The 16,798-nt window shown below is 53.8% G+C and overlaps 1 protein-coding gene across 1 annotated transcript in view; it reads right to left on the bottom strand.

The window, feature by feature from the left end:
* Window positions 1-6,310, bottom strand: part of LOC140399198 (protein CutA homolog) — a 35,745-nt gene extending 29,435 nt beyond the window's left edge. Inside the window, exons 1-2 of the mRNA XM_072488550.1 lie at window positions 5,872-6,310; window positions 1,280-1,428 (exon numbers count right to left, since the gene is read on the bottom strand). Coding sequence (XP_072344651.1) covers window positions 1,280-1,428; window positions 5,872-5,922 — 200 coding nt within the window. The 5' untranslated portion in view covers window positions 5,923-6,310. The remainder of the gene's footprint in view (window positions 1-1,279; window positions 1,429-5,871) is intronic.
* Between the last annotated feature and the right edge of the window lie 10,488 nt (window positions 6,311-16,798).

Below are 16,798 nucleotides of genomic sequence, written 5' to 3'. Positions count from 1 at the left end.
CAAGAATTTGATTTTCTTCACTGTTACCTGTTAATTCAGTCCACTAGCTAATTAACTTACTTAAACCCTCTGGAGACCTCGAGAGTCAACTTCAAAGTTCTATTGGCTGTGCGAAGACTGTGGTCAGATTATTAATTAAATGAAAACACCACCTCCCATCGGGGAAAAAGACAGCTTCATAATTAATAAGACTCCAGTGACACAAGGTAAAGTAGGTCAATTGAGCCATGGCATGAATTTACAGGCTTTATCTTCAAACATTTTGAGGCAGGGTGCCACAAACAAGATGACTTGCTCCAGCAGTACTCACTCTGCTGAACTGCTGACAAGGCCTTTTGTTAAGCAATTACAAAGCATGTTGTTGCTTCAATAAGAAAAGTGAGAGATTGATGTGGCCACTTCAGGAATGCAACTGGGTTGATGCTTGAGATGTAATTCGGTTTCACCTTTTCTTGGGGGCTGCCTGTGCTGGAACATTAGGTGAGGATAAAATGAGGCTCAGTTGTATAGAAGCCTGTCAATACTCACTGCCGAGGCATCCAAGAATGGTTCCTAGGCTGAGGCAGGGGGCACACAGAGACAGAGCCCAACGTTAGACTTTGAGGGGAGGTCAGCAAAAGGAAGAAAATGTGATTTCTTTTAAACCTATTGAAACTACAGAAAAAGCAAAAATTGTTCGAAACGCCTGTCTGGACAATGACATGAAAAATGTCAACCCTACTGCAGTTTTCCGCTACAACCAAACCTTTGGAAAGACTGTGGCGACACACAACAAGACCTTTAAAATCCTTTTCTGGATTAAATGTTTGTAGAAGCACAATTTCCTGTTTCAATTCCCTTAGCTTATCTGTGCGAAAATGTAAGGTGAATAACATAAAGCTGTTGGTGCTCAAGGTTTCTTAAAGAAACACACTCTCTCTGAAAGACTACAAAAACAAAGCAGTAACTAAAATAAACTTTTAAAAATCGTAATTCTGAAATAATTGTACGAACGCACGATTTATGTGGTGATGGAAAACCACGATTTTCAACCAGAACTGATTGACACAGGACCAAATTTATACAAAGGATAACAGGCAGGCATTTTAGATAAAGTAGACTTCCTAACCAAAATGTAAATCATTCTTTTTTCTTCGCACTTACTGGCATACTTGCGTATTTCCAGAATCGATTGTTTTTGATGCAGTACCTTGGTGAGTAAGTACTTCAATGGTCCTCAAAGTAAATTCAGGTAATGATTTGGAACATGATGCCAGAACAAAAATTATTTATTTTATACCTTGCGATGATCTTGCCAACTTGTTCATTGGGGCAACTGATGAAAACAACAGAGTGGGTTCCAGAAATATAGCTCCCTGTTACTGCTGAGTGCAAATATACAACAATGTTTTTCAGCCCCGGATATAGTAGCAAGGCCATTATCAGAACCTAAAGACCAAGAAAAGCATTAGTTAGTTCATTGTCTAAGCTTTAAGCAGTTACAAGAGTTAGACTGACAGGTTAGCAGATGGCTCCGGAGATTTTCACTCTCACCCTGCAATAGAAAAATCAAGCTCAAACAATTTAGTCTGTCAAGCATCCCCCAGTTTTCGTCCACCGATGTGTCGTCATCGTCGTTCCCCCCCCCCCCCCTCTCCTCCTCCTCCCCCCTCCCCGCACCCTAAAGTTGCTGCTTAGCTCACAAAGTAGGCACGGCCAGAGAATGAATCCTAGATTCTCAGGTCAGATGATTCCACGAGTAACCTTCTGACTTAAAATCATATTTTTATTCTGGTAAACTAACAAGTGCCAGAGGCAGTAGTAACTTTTTAATTAGTGTAGCTTTAAAACAACAGTGGTAGCCTCTTGGTAAAAATGTTTTTTTTTAAGTTACAAGAAAACATCGCACCACTGAACCGGTCGCTTTCCATAACTCTAGTTTCAAATGTTGTCTTGGGCCCGGTCAAGGGCTTTAAATATCGAGGTCAACAGTTTCTCCCTTCCTTTTCCCACAAGTAAAGCGAGAAAAACTCCAGGATGTCCATTTAATGATAGGTTTTAACAGCATCATTATTAATACTGATGATTTGATACAGTGTAATGTCTTGTTGCTGTGTACAGTCCAATTTTTCACCCATATTTGAACAGGTCCCAGAGGCAGCAAAATAATCAAGCCAGAATTTGCAGGTAATAACGGGAAGGCTGCCGATGCTCACTGTTTATATTAAGAGTGACAGAAACATTTGGCATCTGCACATGCAAATACACAATTCTGGAAGTTACTGTCGGATACACTCGACTCCTCCTTCACAGGCTGAGATGTTGCAGTTTTCACCAATGTAACTGGCATACAAATCAGTGTTAAAGCATGAACTTAAATTAATTGCTCCCTATTTTTACTCTAAAGACTGATTTTTAAAAATAAGTGTTGTTCATTCGGGTGTAATTGAGTTTTTAAATAGGTAGAGGCGTTGCGATGGAGAATGCAGCAGGTGGCAGTTAACTGCCAAGCTTTTATTCAAGTTCAAACGAGGCAGGTTGACTCCGGCCAAGGCATTGCCATGGAGGAATGAACTAGGGAATGGCTGTTCCCTCAAGCTTTTGCTTCGGTGAAAAAGGTGCAATGTGTGGACATGCTCCTCATGGCAGGTCTCTGTGTGTGAATATATGTGGCCTCCAATATGCGTAAGTGAGCCACACTGGAAGCACCAGATTATCGTTAGTTGGCTTTCAATGTAATTCTTAGCACAATCAGGATTGTTTGGCAAACGTTGTCCAAATGCAAATCACATCTAACGTTGTACACTTGTGTTTTGAATTTTGTCTGCAAGGACTAGTCGGTTAGAACATAAGAACCAGGAGCAGGAGTAGGCCATCTGGCCCTTTGAGCCTGCTCCGCCATTCAATGAGATCATGGCTGATCTTTTGTAGACTCAGCTCCACTTTCCGGCCCGAACACCATAACCCTTAATCCCTTTATTCTTCAAAAAACTATCTATCTTTATCTTAAAAACATTAAATAGGTTATGGTCAGTACGTTTTCCTGTTGCGAACAGCCAAAGGTTACATGCTGTTTGATATGATAGACCTGTCGACTGGCAGTTCCAAATTCCAACTGGCAATAGGAAAGAGTAAGTCTATGCTTCTAGAGCCCATTAAAATATGGACAGCTTTATTTGAAGGGTGAACAACATTCCTTCGCCGCTGACTGCAAAACTCACTCTGAGTGGAAAGTAGCATTTAATCATTTATATCCAGACTTTTAACTCTCAGTCCAATTCTGGGACAAATATTCATTCAGTAGCGTTTATTTCTAATAATTGATTGCAGTTTTTTTTTTTGCTCACTTAGTTCCAATGACTAATGTAAAAGTGGCAGGAATCAAATTTCTTCCAATCTCAGTTTGCTTGATGCTTATTAGCCATCTACCTGTGTAGCTTACTTTGACCTGCGTAAACTATTCCTCTTGTTGTGTGTACAGCTGCATCAGCTACTTTATGTCTAAGCCTGAGTTACAGGTGATTATAAAGCCAGAACTTGGGGAGCCAAGATAGAAATCTTTCTGTGATTACTTGGTTGCAATGCCATTGACCTTGCCTCTGCTGCATAAATGTATTCTAAGCTAACGAGTGACATCTCGTCAGTGATGTAAATCTCTTTACTTCCTCTTCACTTGAATGACAGAAGATTAATCACAAGATGTATGTGGGCCACTGACAGCTTAAAGGAATAAACAAATAACACAGAAGTGAGAGTCAACACTAAGGTACAATGGATTTTCCGACAACTAATGCTACATCAAACAGTCTTTTGATGAGAGTAAGAACGGGTGTTAATATGTTCACAAGGCAGAAGAATAGTAACAAACTTTGACCATACATGGGCAATTTTAACAAAGGTTTGCTACTTTATTTCTAAAGAATTTGCTACAAAGGAACACTCAAGTTGCGGCAGGTAAGTAAATAATTCAAAGTACAGAGACTGCCAGGAAAAGCACACCATGTGCGATGGTAAACATTTAAGTATAGTGCTAATGTACTTTGACCTGTTCACAAAGCTGTGGGAATCTAGCGCCATGACCTACGTTTGATATTGCAGTTGAAGATGTGTGTATCTCGTTTATCCATTGCTCTCCTCCAGTGGGAGAACTTCAGCAGGCCTTCAACTGTCTAGACAGCTCTGTAATTCCCTAAATAAAGCTCTCTATTTTCCTGACCTCCTTCAAGATATTCCTTAAAATCGATCACTGCGACATATGTTCTGATATCTCAATGTGGCTCTGTATCAAATTCCATCGGATAATGCACCTGTTGAGTGCCTTGGAATATTGTACTTTAAAGGCGCTATATAAATGCAAGTTGGCACTATATAAAGGCACTTTATAAATGAAGTTGGTGATGGTGATGTTAAACTGGGGCACCTTTATTTTACTGCTGTGCACTGACTTGTGCATTCCCCAGTGTAAACTGCCTGACCTGCATTGTTCTGGAGACAGAGGGGGGAAATGTTTTTTATGTGTGGGAGTCAAGCAAAGGCTGATAAGTTCAAGTAACATTCACACCATGCCAGCCTATGACCATCTCCAACAAGAGAGTATCTAACCACCTCCCCTTGACATTCAATGGTTTTACCAATTCCAAATCTCCCAACAGCAACACACTGGGAGTCAACATTAAAGAGAAACTCACATATATATAGCTTTGGCTACTCGAGCAGGTGAGTCAATGGGTATTCTAGGTGATGACCGACATCCTGTCTCACCAAAGCCATTCCATCAGCTATTAAGGCATGTTATGAGTGTGATGGAATATTCTCCACTTAGAGGCGTGGCTGCAGGTGCAAAACTCAATCCCGTCCAGAATAAAGAAATTCACTTGATCAGCAATCTGTTCACGGACGTAAACATCAACTCCCTCCACCTTGCACCATCTACAAGATGTACATAGACATAGAACATACAGTGCAGAAGGAGGCCATTTGGCCCATTGAGTCTGCACCGACCCACTTAAGCCCTCACTTTCCCCCCTATCCCAGTCTCCTAATCTTTTTTGGTCACTAAGGGCAATTTATCATGGCCAATCCACCTAACCCGCAGGTCTTTGGACTGTGGGAGGAAACCGGAGCACCCGGAGGAAACCCACGCAGACACGGGGAGAATGTGCAGACTCCGCACAGACAGTGGCCCAGCAGGGAATCGATGCACCGCAGCAATTCACCATGCATCCTTCAATCGTATCTCCTATCACCAACAAAGGCAGCGGGTGCAGGGCACATGACAATAATGACTTGGAAATAAATTGCCCTTCTTTCATTGCCACTGAGTTTCAAAGGCCTGGACTTCCTATCTTAGCACTTGTATGGGGGAGGGTACCTTCAACTCACAGATGGCAGCGTTTCAAGAAAGCGCCCCCCCCCCCTCTTCCACTACCTTCTCGAGGGCAGCTTGGGGTGGAGAATAAATGCCAGCCTTGCCCACCTCCCAATGCCCTGACGCAATGTGCCTGCGGGTCTTAAGCCAATCACTCCACAACTATTCCTGGGTGAGATTCTATCTTCCAGCTCTTTAACTCTTAATCAAAATTAGGTCTCAATTTACTTTCTGACTACAGCTTCACTCTTTCCCTTCAAACCCTTGACAGGTGTCGCTTCAGCACTCGCCCAGCACGCCCTGTCTTCCCCAACCCAACTCTTTGCACCATGAGGCGTGTCTGCTCACCCATGGGTCCTTATTAAAGAAATGTTCAAGGCCCCTGCTAAAATTTCCTTGCGGCGGGTAATTTCAAATCTATTTTGCTTTCTTCAGTTTTATTATAGATGAGTTATGTTAGACACGGTCGAAAATAGCCCCCGCAGGAATGTTACTGCCCGCTTCAGTCGACAGCTGCGACTCACCAAGGGGACGTGGCCAAACCCTGGGCGCCAGGAGCTTTGGAAGCGCTGCATGAAGCGGCTCAGTGTGGACACAGCACCGAATCAGCCATCGCTGCCCATCGGGGACACGGGGACAGAGCCCAGGGAGCCAGCCAGGCAGTCCCGCTCAGCAGGGCAGCACTGCCACACTTCTCAATATCTGCTTCGTTCGTCCCTCACTCACTCCTGTCCCTCCTGCTCTCCGCTTTAGTCACTCTTGATCTGTTCACTCCTGTTCGCTCGATTTGTATCAGTGTTTCGATCCACTTCAAGTGCGGTTCCGGTTTGCTGGTTTCCTTTAGTGTTTTCTCCTCCCTCTCAGACTCTCTCTCTCTTTCCTGGCGATGACCTGTGATAAGATTATCCTTCCCTCGCTGCCAATCACAAGGCAGCCTCGCTACTCAGCCTTCCATTGCCCACTGATTGGTCTGGTTAATGAGACAGTCACACTGAACTTTTCTATGACTGTAAATAGTGTGGTGACATGCATCACTGTAAATACACAAGGGGTTAATGCAAATACACTAAGACTAAGTGAACACTAGAGGGAGCACCAGAGACATCATGACATGCAGACATACAGCTAATGAACACACAGAATAGGACACGACCAATGGGCAGTCAAGACACCCATAGGTGACACTACCATAAGGGAGCAACCCATATAAAAGGACAGGGCACACATGGGGTGCGATTCTCCGCTCCCGCGACTAAGTGCCCATGCCGTCGTGAACGGCATCGAGGTACACGACGGCGCGAAACGGCCCCAATCTCGACCGATTCAGGGCCCGAAAATGGGCTAGGATCGGGGCCGCGAGAAACTCAGGGGGCGAGTCGCTAAAGCAGCGTCGTCAGTGAGCGCCGGGCATTGGCGCCGCATAAAAACGGCGCCACGTCATCCGCCGCCTAACTGGCGTCACCCGCACATGCGCGGGTTTGCCGGCGCCAACCTGCGCATGCGTGGTTGCCGTCCTCCCCGCAAGAAGATGTTGGATGGATCTTGCGGGGCGCGGAGGAAAGGAGGTCCTCCTTCAGAGAGACCGGTCTGCCGATCGGTGGGCACCGATCGCGGGCCAGACCCCTTGTGAGTGCAACCCCGGTGAAAGAACTCCCCTCGCCCCCCCCCCCCACAGGCTGCACCCCCCCCCTCAGCGTTCCCGCGTGTTCCCGCCGACAGCGACCAGGTGTGGATGGCGCCGGCGGGAAGCCGTCTTTTTGGGCAGGCCGCTCGGCTCACCCGGGCAGGAGAATAGCAGGTGTAGCGGAGAATCGCCATTTTGGGTGTCCCGGGCGATTCTCCGGCCTGCGCCGTGCAGAACTCGACGGGGCCGTTCCCGCCGCTTGGGTGCATCGCGGGAGGGCGTTGTGGGAAAAATGGCGCGCCAGGCGATTCTCCAAACCGGCGCGGGAGCGGAGAATCACGCCGATGCTCTTTCTCTTTCCACAGGCGACACTTATTGAGAGACACGGGGCAGATCGGAAGCAGACTGGTTAGTTAGACTGAGTTACTGTAGCAAGGTTAGCAGGAGAGTTGAACTCAAGTAGTAGAATTGTTAAATGTTCAATAAATGTGTTAAAACCTATCTCCAAGTCTGGGAATCGAACCTGGGACCTTGGTGCTGTGAAGCAACAATGCTAATCACTGTGCTCCCGTGCCATAAAAATACAAGTTTTATTTATTATTTGACATTTAACTGGCAGTTAAAGCCTTAGAGGTCGTGGGCGGAATTCTCCCCCCCCCCCACGGCGGGTGGGAGAATCACCGGGGCGCCGCCCGTGTCCCGCCACGCCGCCCCAATGCCCGCACGCGATTCTCCCCCCCCCCAAACCGGCACAGCGAGAATCACAGCTGGCCGCTGGGAATATCGCCGCTCGCTGTTTTGCAACGGGCGAGCGGCGATTCTCCGGCCCGGATGGGCCGAGCGGCCTGCCCAATATGACGGGTTCCCACCGGCGCCGTCCACACCTGGGGCGTCATTCTCCGACCCCCCAGTGGGTCGGAGAATGGCCGTTGGCCGCCGTGAATCCCGCCCCCGCTGGTTGCCGAAGTCTCCGAAGGGAGAAAAGTCGGCGGGGCGTTAATGGCGCCGCTGCCGCGGAGAATGTCACGGGTCTGCGCAAGGCAGCCGATTTTCGGCCTGCCGATATTCTCCCTTCCGGATGAGCCGAAGTCCCGTCGACGTGATGACCGTTCACGTCGAGGTGAATCAAACCTCCTTTTCATCGGCGTGACCCGGTGCTCCAGGCTCACGCCGACCAGCGTGGAGTTGAGTGACGGCCTGGGGGGTTGGCTCTGGGCAGGAAATGGCGTGGCCGCAGACTGATTGCGTGAGGAGAGGTGTGTCTCGGCTTGTGTGTGTGTGTGTGCGGCGGGGGGGGGGGGGGGGGTGGTTAGAGTAGGCTGGGCTCCGGGGGAGTGCCGGGAGGGGGTCCGTGCTGGGGTGGAGGTTGGGGGTTGGAGGGGGTCCGTGCCGGGGTGGAGGTTGGGGGGGGGCTCTGTGCTGGGGTGGAGGTTGGGGGTTGGAGGGGGTCCATGCTGGGGTGGAGGTTGGGGGTTGGAGGGGGTCCGTGGTGGGGTGGAGGTTGGGGAGGGGGTCCGTGCCGGGGTGGAGGTTGGGGGTTGGAGGGGGTCCGTGCTGGGGTGGAGGTTGGGGAGGGGGTCCGTGCCGAGGAGGGTGATGGAAGGGCAAATGAGTTGGTCCACCTGGCCAGGTGCCAGCCTCCAACAGTTGGACCCATGCGGTCCATGCCACCTGGCTGGGGGGAGGAGGGGATATGGGCAATGATGACATGTCGTCGTTCCCCTCCCCCCCACCAGGCCGTCATGTTTTCAGATCATCCAGCGATGTTGGCCGCCGTGGTGGCAGCCGCTCATGTCTATGTTGCCCTGGATGAGGAGGAGGAGGAGGAGCGTGCCAGAGAGGCGGCGCAGGCTGCCGCAGAGGGGCAGGCGGCAGCCGCCCAGGCTGGAGGGACACCTGACCGACAGGACGAGGAGGGGGAGGAGGACGTCGCGGCCCCATGGCAACGGAGGCACCCGAGGGCGCCCCGTGTGTACCGGCCCCGGCAGTCATACCAGGACCTCACGGACCGGGAATGCAGGAGGAGACTCCGGATGAGCCGGGAAACCGTGGCACACATCTGCCACCTGCTGGCACACCTGTCACCGCGTGGCACTGGCGGGGGACACCCTCTCCCCGTGTCCGTCAAGGTTACGGTGGCCCTGAACTTTTATGCAACGGGGTCATTCCAGGCACCGAGTGGGGACCTGTCCGGCATATCGCAGACATCGGTGCACCGGTGCATCCGGGCAGTGACAGATGCCCTTTATGCCATGGCGCACCGCTACATCCGCTTCCCCGTGGACCGGGCCAGCCAAGATGCCCGGGCCGTGGGCTTCTCTGCCGTGGCCGGGTTCCCCATGGTCCAGGGCGCGATCGATGGGATGCACGTCGCCGTGCGGCCACCTGCAGATAACAGGGCCGTGTTCACTAATAGGAAGGGGACCTACTCGATGAACGTACAGGTGGTCTGCGACCACCGCATGATGATCCTGCACGTCTGCGCCCGTCACCCAGGCAGTGTACACGACTCATTCGTGTTGTCGCGGTCATCCATCCCCGGCATGTACGAGGGACGCCATCCCCGGCTGAGGGGCTGGTTGCTGGGCGACAGGGGCTACCCATTGCGATCGTGGCTGATGACGCCTATACGGAGGCCACGCAATGAGGCGGAGAACCGCTACAATGATGCCCATGTAGCGACAAGGGGAGTGATCGAGAGGTGCTTTGGCGTGCTGAAGATGCGTTTCAGGCGCCTGGACCTCTCTGGGGGCGCCCTCCCGTATCGGTCAGATAGGGTCGGCCGCATCATTGTGGTGTGCTGCGTCCTGCACAACATAGCCCAGCAGAGGGGCGATGTGCCGCAGGCAGAGGAGGGCGGAGTGGAGGAGCAGCAGGAAGAGGCACAGTCCTCCCCAGATGAGGGGGATGGGGGCAATGGTCAGGGCAGACGGGGTAGACACAGGCGGGTGGCTGTCCACCGTTACCGGCTGGCCCAGCGGGCACGGGACAGACTGATAGACGCCCGCTTCACTGACTAGATGGGCGTGGGAATCGGGTAGTATGGCCACAGACCGCACACCATGGCAACAGCCGACCACCCACACCCCCCACCCATCCACCCACCCAGCACCCTCACCCCCCTCCCCAACCCCACCCACCCCACCCGCATGCACACCCCCCCCCCCCCCCCATTGCCGATCCACCGGCGGCACAACGGGCCGGGCTCACACAGTTGCGGGTGGACGCGTGTCTATTGCAGGCCATGGAGGATGATGACAACCCGCCCTGCGATGAGCTCCTGGCTCTACATCGTTGGACTATGTCTGACCCATGGCCACAGTACCACCATCCACCCGGACCATCCCTGCATGCGGCTGTGACACTGCAGCGCACGGTCCCGTCCTCTGCCCGGGGGATGTTGATGGCGGCCCAGGGGGAAGGGGGCAGACTCACCTGGGGCTGAGGTAAGACCACCCCTCACACACACACTTGCGCTCAACGTACATGACACGCCCGCACACTTTGGACAGAGCACAAAGGCAGCTTCGGTAGGTGTAACATTGACTTTAATAACCAAAGGAGTTCATGCACGTGCCCTAGCCCCTAAAACTCATCTGTGCCCTGCACCCGTGCCAACTTACTCAGTGTCTAATTGTTTGGCCTTACGGGCCCTTTGACTACGTCTACGTGGTTCCCCAGACGGTACAGCAGAACTGGAGGTGGACTCCTGTGATTCCTGCCCTCTGACACTGGATCCCTTTGGCCGCCGTTTCCTGGGGCGTCCTGGCCTAGATGGGCCAGGCTGCGGCCCGGGCGACTGGGATGGCGAGCTGCCAGCCTGTCCTGCCCGTTGCCCACCCGATGCACCTGGGACGGAAGGGGGGGAGTCCGAGGTGTCGCGGTGTACCGGGACCTCCCCTACAGAGGGAGCCGGGACGGACCACACCACCTCCTCCTCCCTCGGGGTGCCCGATGGCCCCCAGGCCTCTACATGGGTGGGGGATGCGAATGGACTGGCCATCTGACGCGCCCCTGACTCTGGCGCTGCCAGTCCTGGAGGCCCGTGCTGGTATCGACAGGGGCCTGCAGGTTTGCAGCCATGGAGCCCAGGGTGTTGGCAAACCCTGTCTGTGACAGTGCGACGCCGGCTCGCACATGGCCACTGGCGCCGATGCCCTCAGCGATGGCCTGCTGAGACTGGGCCATGGCCTGCAGAGACTGGGCCATGGCCTGCAGAGACTGGGCCATGGCCTGCTGAGACTGGGCTATGGCGTTGAGCGCCTCTGCCATCTGGCACTGGCACTGGCTCATGGCCTCCTGTGAGAGGGCAGCCATTTCCTGGCCCACAGACGCCGCCTGCACGGAAGGCCCCAGGCCTCGCAAACCGTTCCCCATGTCTGACACCGTCGCAACCATTGCCTCCACCGCGGACGCCACCCGTGCGGTGTCAGCCTGGGTGGCACGCATGACCAGGACCACTCCCAGCTCCTGGACGCGGGTGGACTCCTCCACCTGCGACCGCAGCCGCCGCAAGCCGCCCGTCACCCTCTTCGCTCGTCTCCGGGTCGGTGGTTGCATCGGATCTGTGTGTGGGTGTGGTAACTGCAGGAACCCGGGATCCATCTGGGCGGCAGATGTTCGCTTGGGCTGGGCTGCCCTCCGACCGCCCGGCTCCTCTGCTGCTCCTACCTCCACCTGCTGTACCGGGACGGCTGTGTTGTGCGCACCAGTGAGTGTACCAGACGCCTCATCACTAAAGTGCCCAACCGTGGTGAGTGTTTCTGCGATGGTGGAGGGTGTTGGTGACAGCAGTGGCGTTGTGTCGTGCTCTTCGTCCCACTCTGACTCCATGGCACTTTGGGGTGGGGGTTCGTCTCCACCCATCCACTCTGAGTCACTGTCCGGTATTTCGTCTTCCCGGGTAGGGGTGTCCTGGGTAGTGCTGTCCCGGGTAGTGCTGTCCCGGGTAGTGCTGTCCCGGGTAGTGCTGTCCCGGGTAGTGCTGTCCCGGGTAGGGGTGTCCTGGGTAATGCTGTCCCGGATAGGGGTGTCCTGGATAGTGGTGTCCTGGGTAGTGGTGTCCTGGGTAGTGGTGTCCTGGGTAGTGGTGTCCTGGGTAGTGGTGTCCTGGCTCGGATGTGACGGGGGCCTGTGGCTGCCCCCCTCATCGCTGGGTGGTCGCTCCCGCACGTGACGGGGGTGTCGTCTCCCTGTTGCTCCAGGTCTCTCCGTCTCCCGTGGTGTTCGAGGGGCATCCTGTGGGCGTCGCATGCTGGAGGGTCCGGGTCTCTCCGTCTCCCGTGGTGTGCGAGGGGCATCCTGCGGGTGTCGCATGCTGGAGGGTCCGGGTCTCTCCGTCTCCCGTGGTCTCTGAGGGGCATCCTGCGTGCGTCGCATGCTGGAGGGTCCGGGTCTCTCCGTCTCCCGTGGTCTCCGAGGGGCATCCTGCGGGCGTCGCATGCTGGAGGGTCCGGGTCTCTCCGTCTCCCGTGGTCTCCGAGGGGCATCCTGCGGGCGTCGCATGCTGGAGGGTCCGGGTCTCTCCGTCTCCCGTGGTCTCCGAGGGGCATCCTGCGGGCGTCGCATGCTGGAGGGTGCGGGTCTCTCCGTCTCCTGTGGTCTCCGAGGGGCATCCTGCGGGCGGTGTGCATCTGCGGGGATGGGTGCCTGGACGTTTGGTCCTGCGATACACAATGAAGCATGCATGGTTAGACATCAGGCAGTGATCAGGTGATACGGGGGAGGGGGATATAGGGGAGGGGGGATATGGGGACGGGCTGTCGGTGGCTCACTTGCTGGTGGGCCCCCGACCTCTGCATCAGCAACCTCCCGGTCCTCAGGTCCGCCAGCCAGTTCCAGGGCCCTTTCCTCGTGTACGGTCAGTGGCCTCTCATCAGCGGGGCCTCCTCCAGTCCTCACATGCTCCCTATTGTTGTGTGCGCGCTTCTCCTGTGTGTGTGTGGGGGGGGTGGTGGCAGGGGTAAAAGGCAACAGTGTTAGGCAGGTATATGAATGCACGCCATCGGTTGCGCGTGCATTGCAGAGGTTAAGGTTAGGGCTGGATTCACTTGGGGGTATGGGGATATGGGGGAGGGGGGATATGGGGGAGGGGGGATATGGGGGAGGGGGGATATGGTGGAGGGGGGGATATGGGGGATATGGGGGAGGGGGATATGGGAGAGGGGGGGATATGGGGGAGGGGGGATATGGGGAGGGGGGATATGGGGAGGGGGGATATGGGGGAGGGGGGATATGGGGGAGGGGGGATATGGGGGAGGGGGGATATGGGGGAGGGGGGATATGGGGGAGGGGGGATATGGGGTAGGGGGGATATGGGGGAGAGGGGATATGGGGGAGAGGGGATATGGGGGAGGGGGGATATGGGGGAGGGGGATATGGGGGATATGGGGAGGGGGATATGGGGGAGGGGGATATGGGGGAGGGGGGATATGGGGGATATGGGGGAGGGGGGATATGGGGGAGGGGGGATATGGGGGAGGGGGGATATGGGGGAGGGGGGATATGGGGAGGGGGGATATGGGGGAGGGGGGATATGGGGGAGGGGGGATATGGGGGAGGGGGGTATGGGGGAGGGGGGATATGGGGGATATGGGGAGGGGGAATATGGGGGAGGGGGGATATGGGGGATATGGGGGAGGGGGGATATGGGGGAGGGGGGATATGGGGGAGGCTCACCCTGCCTCCTCTGACGAGGTTGTTCACCTTCTTGTGGCACTGGGTGCCTGTCAGTGGTGTCAGGGCCACAGCGGTGACGGCCTCTGCCACTTCCCTCCACAGACGCCGGCTGTGGCGTGGGGCAACTCTGCGGCCGTGCCCGGGATACAGGGCGTCCCTCCTCTGCTCCACCGCGTCCAGGAGCGCCTCCACATCGCGTGACTCGAACCTCGGGGCTGAGCGACGGCCAGCCATCCAGTCGGGTGTTGCGGTCGGGTGTTCCGGTCGGTTGGGGGGGAGCAGCGCGGCCTTATGAGCCGTCACGCCGTGCAGCGCGTATGACGCTGCACGGCGTGAACCACTGCGCAAGCGCGGATCCCGTTATGTCGCTGCTAGCCCATTTCGGGCCGGAGACTATCGGCCCATTTTTATGACGTGACGCAAGTGGGATTTGCGCCGTTTTTTGCGCCAATCGGCGGACTTTCCGCCGATAACGGAGAATTTCGCCCCTGGTCACTGCCGACAGAAAGAGCACTGGAACGCTGGGGGGGGCGGCCTGTGGGGGGAGGAGGGGGGGTTCCTGCACCGGGGGGGGGGGGGCCTCAAATGGGGTCTGGCCCGCGATCGGTGCCCACCAATCGGCGGGCCGGCCTCTCTGAAGGAGGACCTCCTTTCCTCCACCGCCCCACAAGATCCATCCGACATCTTCTTGCGGGGCGGCCTCGAGGAGGATGGCAACAGCGCATGCGCGGCTTGGCACCAGCCAATCCGCGCATGCGCAGGTGACGTCATTTACGCGGCGCCGGCCGCGTCATTTATGCAGCGACGCTTTTATGCGCCGCCAAGGCCCGGTGCGCGTAAATGACGCGACACCCCTCCTAGCCCCCCTGGGGCAGGAGAATAGGGGGCTGGGAGCGGGCTCCGATGCCAGAGTGAAACACTCCGCTTTTCACTCCGGCGTCGGCACTTAGACTCCCGATGGGAGAATGGCGCCCCGTGTGTTTGCAAATTAAAATATCAGTAACTTCCCTCAAAATGTTCTGTTTCTTTGCAAGTTACTAACATGTTTTGAATATAGTAATTAAGTACATGAGGAGGTTCTGTGAAAATATTAGTTTTTATGTTTGCCATTCAAAAGGCCATTTAACTCTCACATTTACAAATAGTTTCAACTCTTCCTGATAAAACTCTGAAACCATTCAAAGTGAATCAAAAGTAAAAAAAACAGAAACGCTGGAGGAAAAATAAAATCTTGGTGGTTTAGGAGTTATCGTTTCAGGTCCGTGACCTTGTTTCCTCGACACAGATGCCGCCTAACAAGCAATTTCTGTTTTTATTTCTGGTTTCCAGCATCTCCATCACTCTGCCTTTCGATTACAGTAAAGTTTGAAAATGTATTCATTTTAGAATGACGGGAGATAGAGAAATAAACACAAATTGTGGCTGTGAGCAATGTTTAAATTAAACTGATCAGAATGTAGCAGAGTCAGAGTGGGGGGAGTTAAGCCTTAATATCATCACTTTTAATGCTTCTTAGAACATCTTAGAAACTCTAATTTAAGGTCAGCTGCTTGTCTGTGTGGCAGTGTGCAGTCACGAGGGAGACAGTGGTACAGATGAGTAATCTAGAGACTTTGATTAATTCTCTGGAGACATGGGGGGGCGGGGGGGGGGGGGGGATTTTCCGGTCGTTCTCGCCAGCGGCATCTTCCAGTCCCGCCGACAGCGAACCCCCGCCGTGGGGAAGAGGACTCAATGGGAAATCCCATTGACCGCAGCGGGAGCAAATGATTGCGCCAACCTACCACCTCCCACCACCGAGAAACACGACACGCGGGGGAGCTCGGAAAATCCCCCCTGTAAATTCAAATCTCAAAATAGCAGCTGGTGGAATTTAAATTCAATTAATTAATGATCTAGAACAATGAATAAAGAATACAGCACAGCAACAGGCCATTCGACCGTCCAAGCCTGTACCGGTCATGAGACAACCCTTGCCAAAACCCGCAAAACATCCTTGTGCCGTATCCCTCTATACCCATCCTATCCATGTGTTTGTCAAGATGCCTTTTAAAAGGCGTTAATGTATCTGCTTCCACAATCTCCCCTGGCAGCGCGTTCCAATCACTCACCACCTCTGTGTATAAAACCTGCCTCGCACATCTCGTCTAAACGTTGCCCCATGGACCTTAAACCTATGCCCCCTAGTAACTGACCTCTCCACCCTGGTAAAGAGTGCCTGGCCATCCACTCTATCCATGCCCCTCATAATCTTGTAGACCTCTATCAGGTCGCCCCTCAACCTCCGTCATTCTAATGAAAACAATCAAGTCTTTTCAGCCTCTCCACATAGCGAACACCCTCCAGACCAGGCAACATCCTGGTAAGCGTCCACTGCACACTCTCCAAAGCCTCCACATCCTTCTGGTAGTGCGGCGACCAGAATTGTGCGCAATATTCCAAGTGCGGCCTTATCAAGGTTCTATACAAGTGTAACAGGACCTGCCAGTTTTTATACTTGATGCCCCGTCCAATCATAGAATTTACAGTGCAGAAGGAGGCCATTTGGCCCATCGAGTCTGCACCGGCCCTTGGAAAGAGCATCCTACCCAAGCCCACACCCCCACCCTATCCCCGTAGCCCAGTAACCCCACCCCACCTTTTTGGACGCTTTCTCGACTACCTTGTCCACTTATGTTGCCACTTTCAAAGATCTGTGGACCTGCACGCCCAGATCTCTCTGACTCTCTATATTCCTAAGAGTTTTGCCATTTACTGTATATTTCCTCTCCATGTAAGACCTACCAAAATGCTTACCTCACATTTGTCCGGATTAAACTCCATTTGCCATTTCTATGCCCAAGTCTCCAACCTATCTATGCCCTGCTGTATCCTCGGACAATCCTCAACATTATCTGCCACTCCACCAACCTGGTTCCTAATGTCCTTCAGGGAAAGTAAATCTGCTGTTCTTATGGGCAGTCGGGGCCTCATGTGACACAGGACCTACTGCCCTCCAAACTTGCCAAGCAAGCCACTCAGTTCACCACAACATGTTCCAGGACAATTTCAGGTGGGGAACAAATGTTGGCCTTGCCTCTGACACTCACATCCTACGACAGACGTTTTAAAGATGTGTTTGGTGCTTCAAACTCAGTTCTTATTCATAG

Source organism: Scyliorhinus torazame, chromosome 22 (assembly GCF_047496885.1).
Source record: "Scyliorhinus torazame isolate Kashiwa2021f chromosome 22, sScyTor2.1, whole genome shotgun sequence".
Taxonomy (NCBI): Eukaryota; Metazoa; Chordata; class Chondrichthyes; order Carcharhiniformes; family Scyliorhinidae; genus Scyliorhinus; species Scyliorhinus torazame.
The sequence above is the reverse complement of the archived record's forward strand: the minus strand, read 5'-3'. Positions and strand labels throughout refer to the sequence as shown.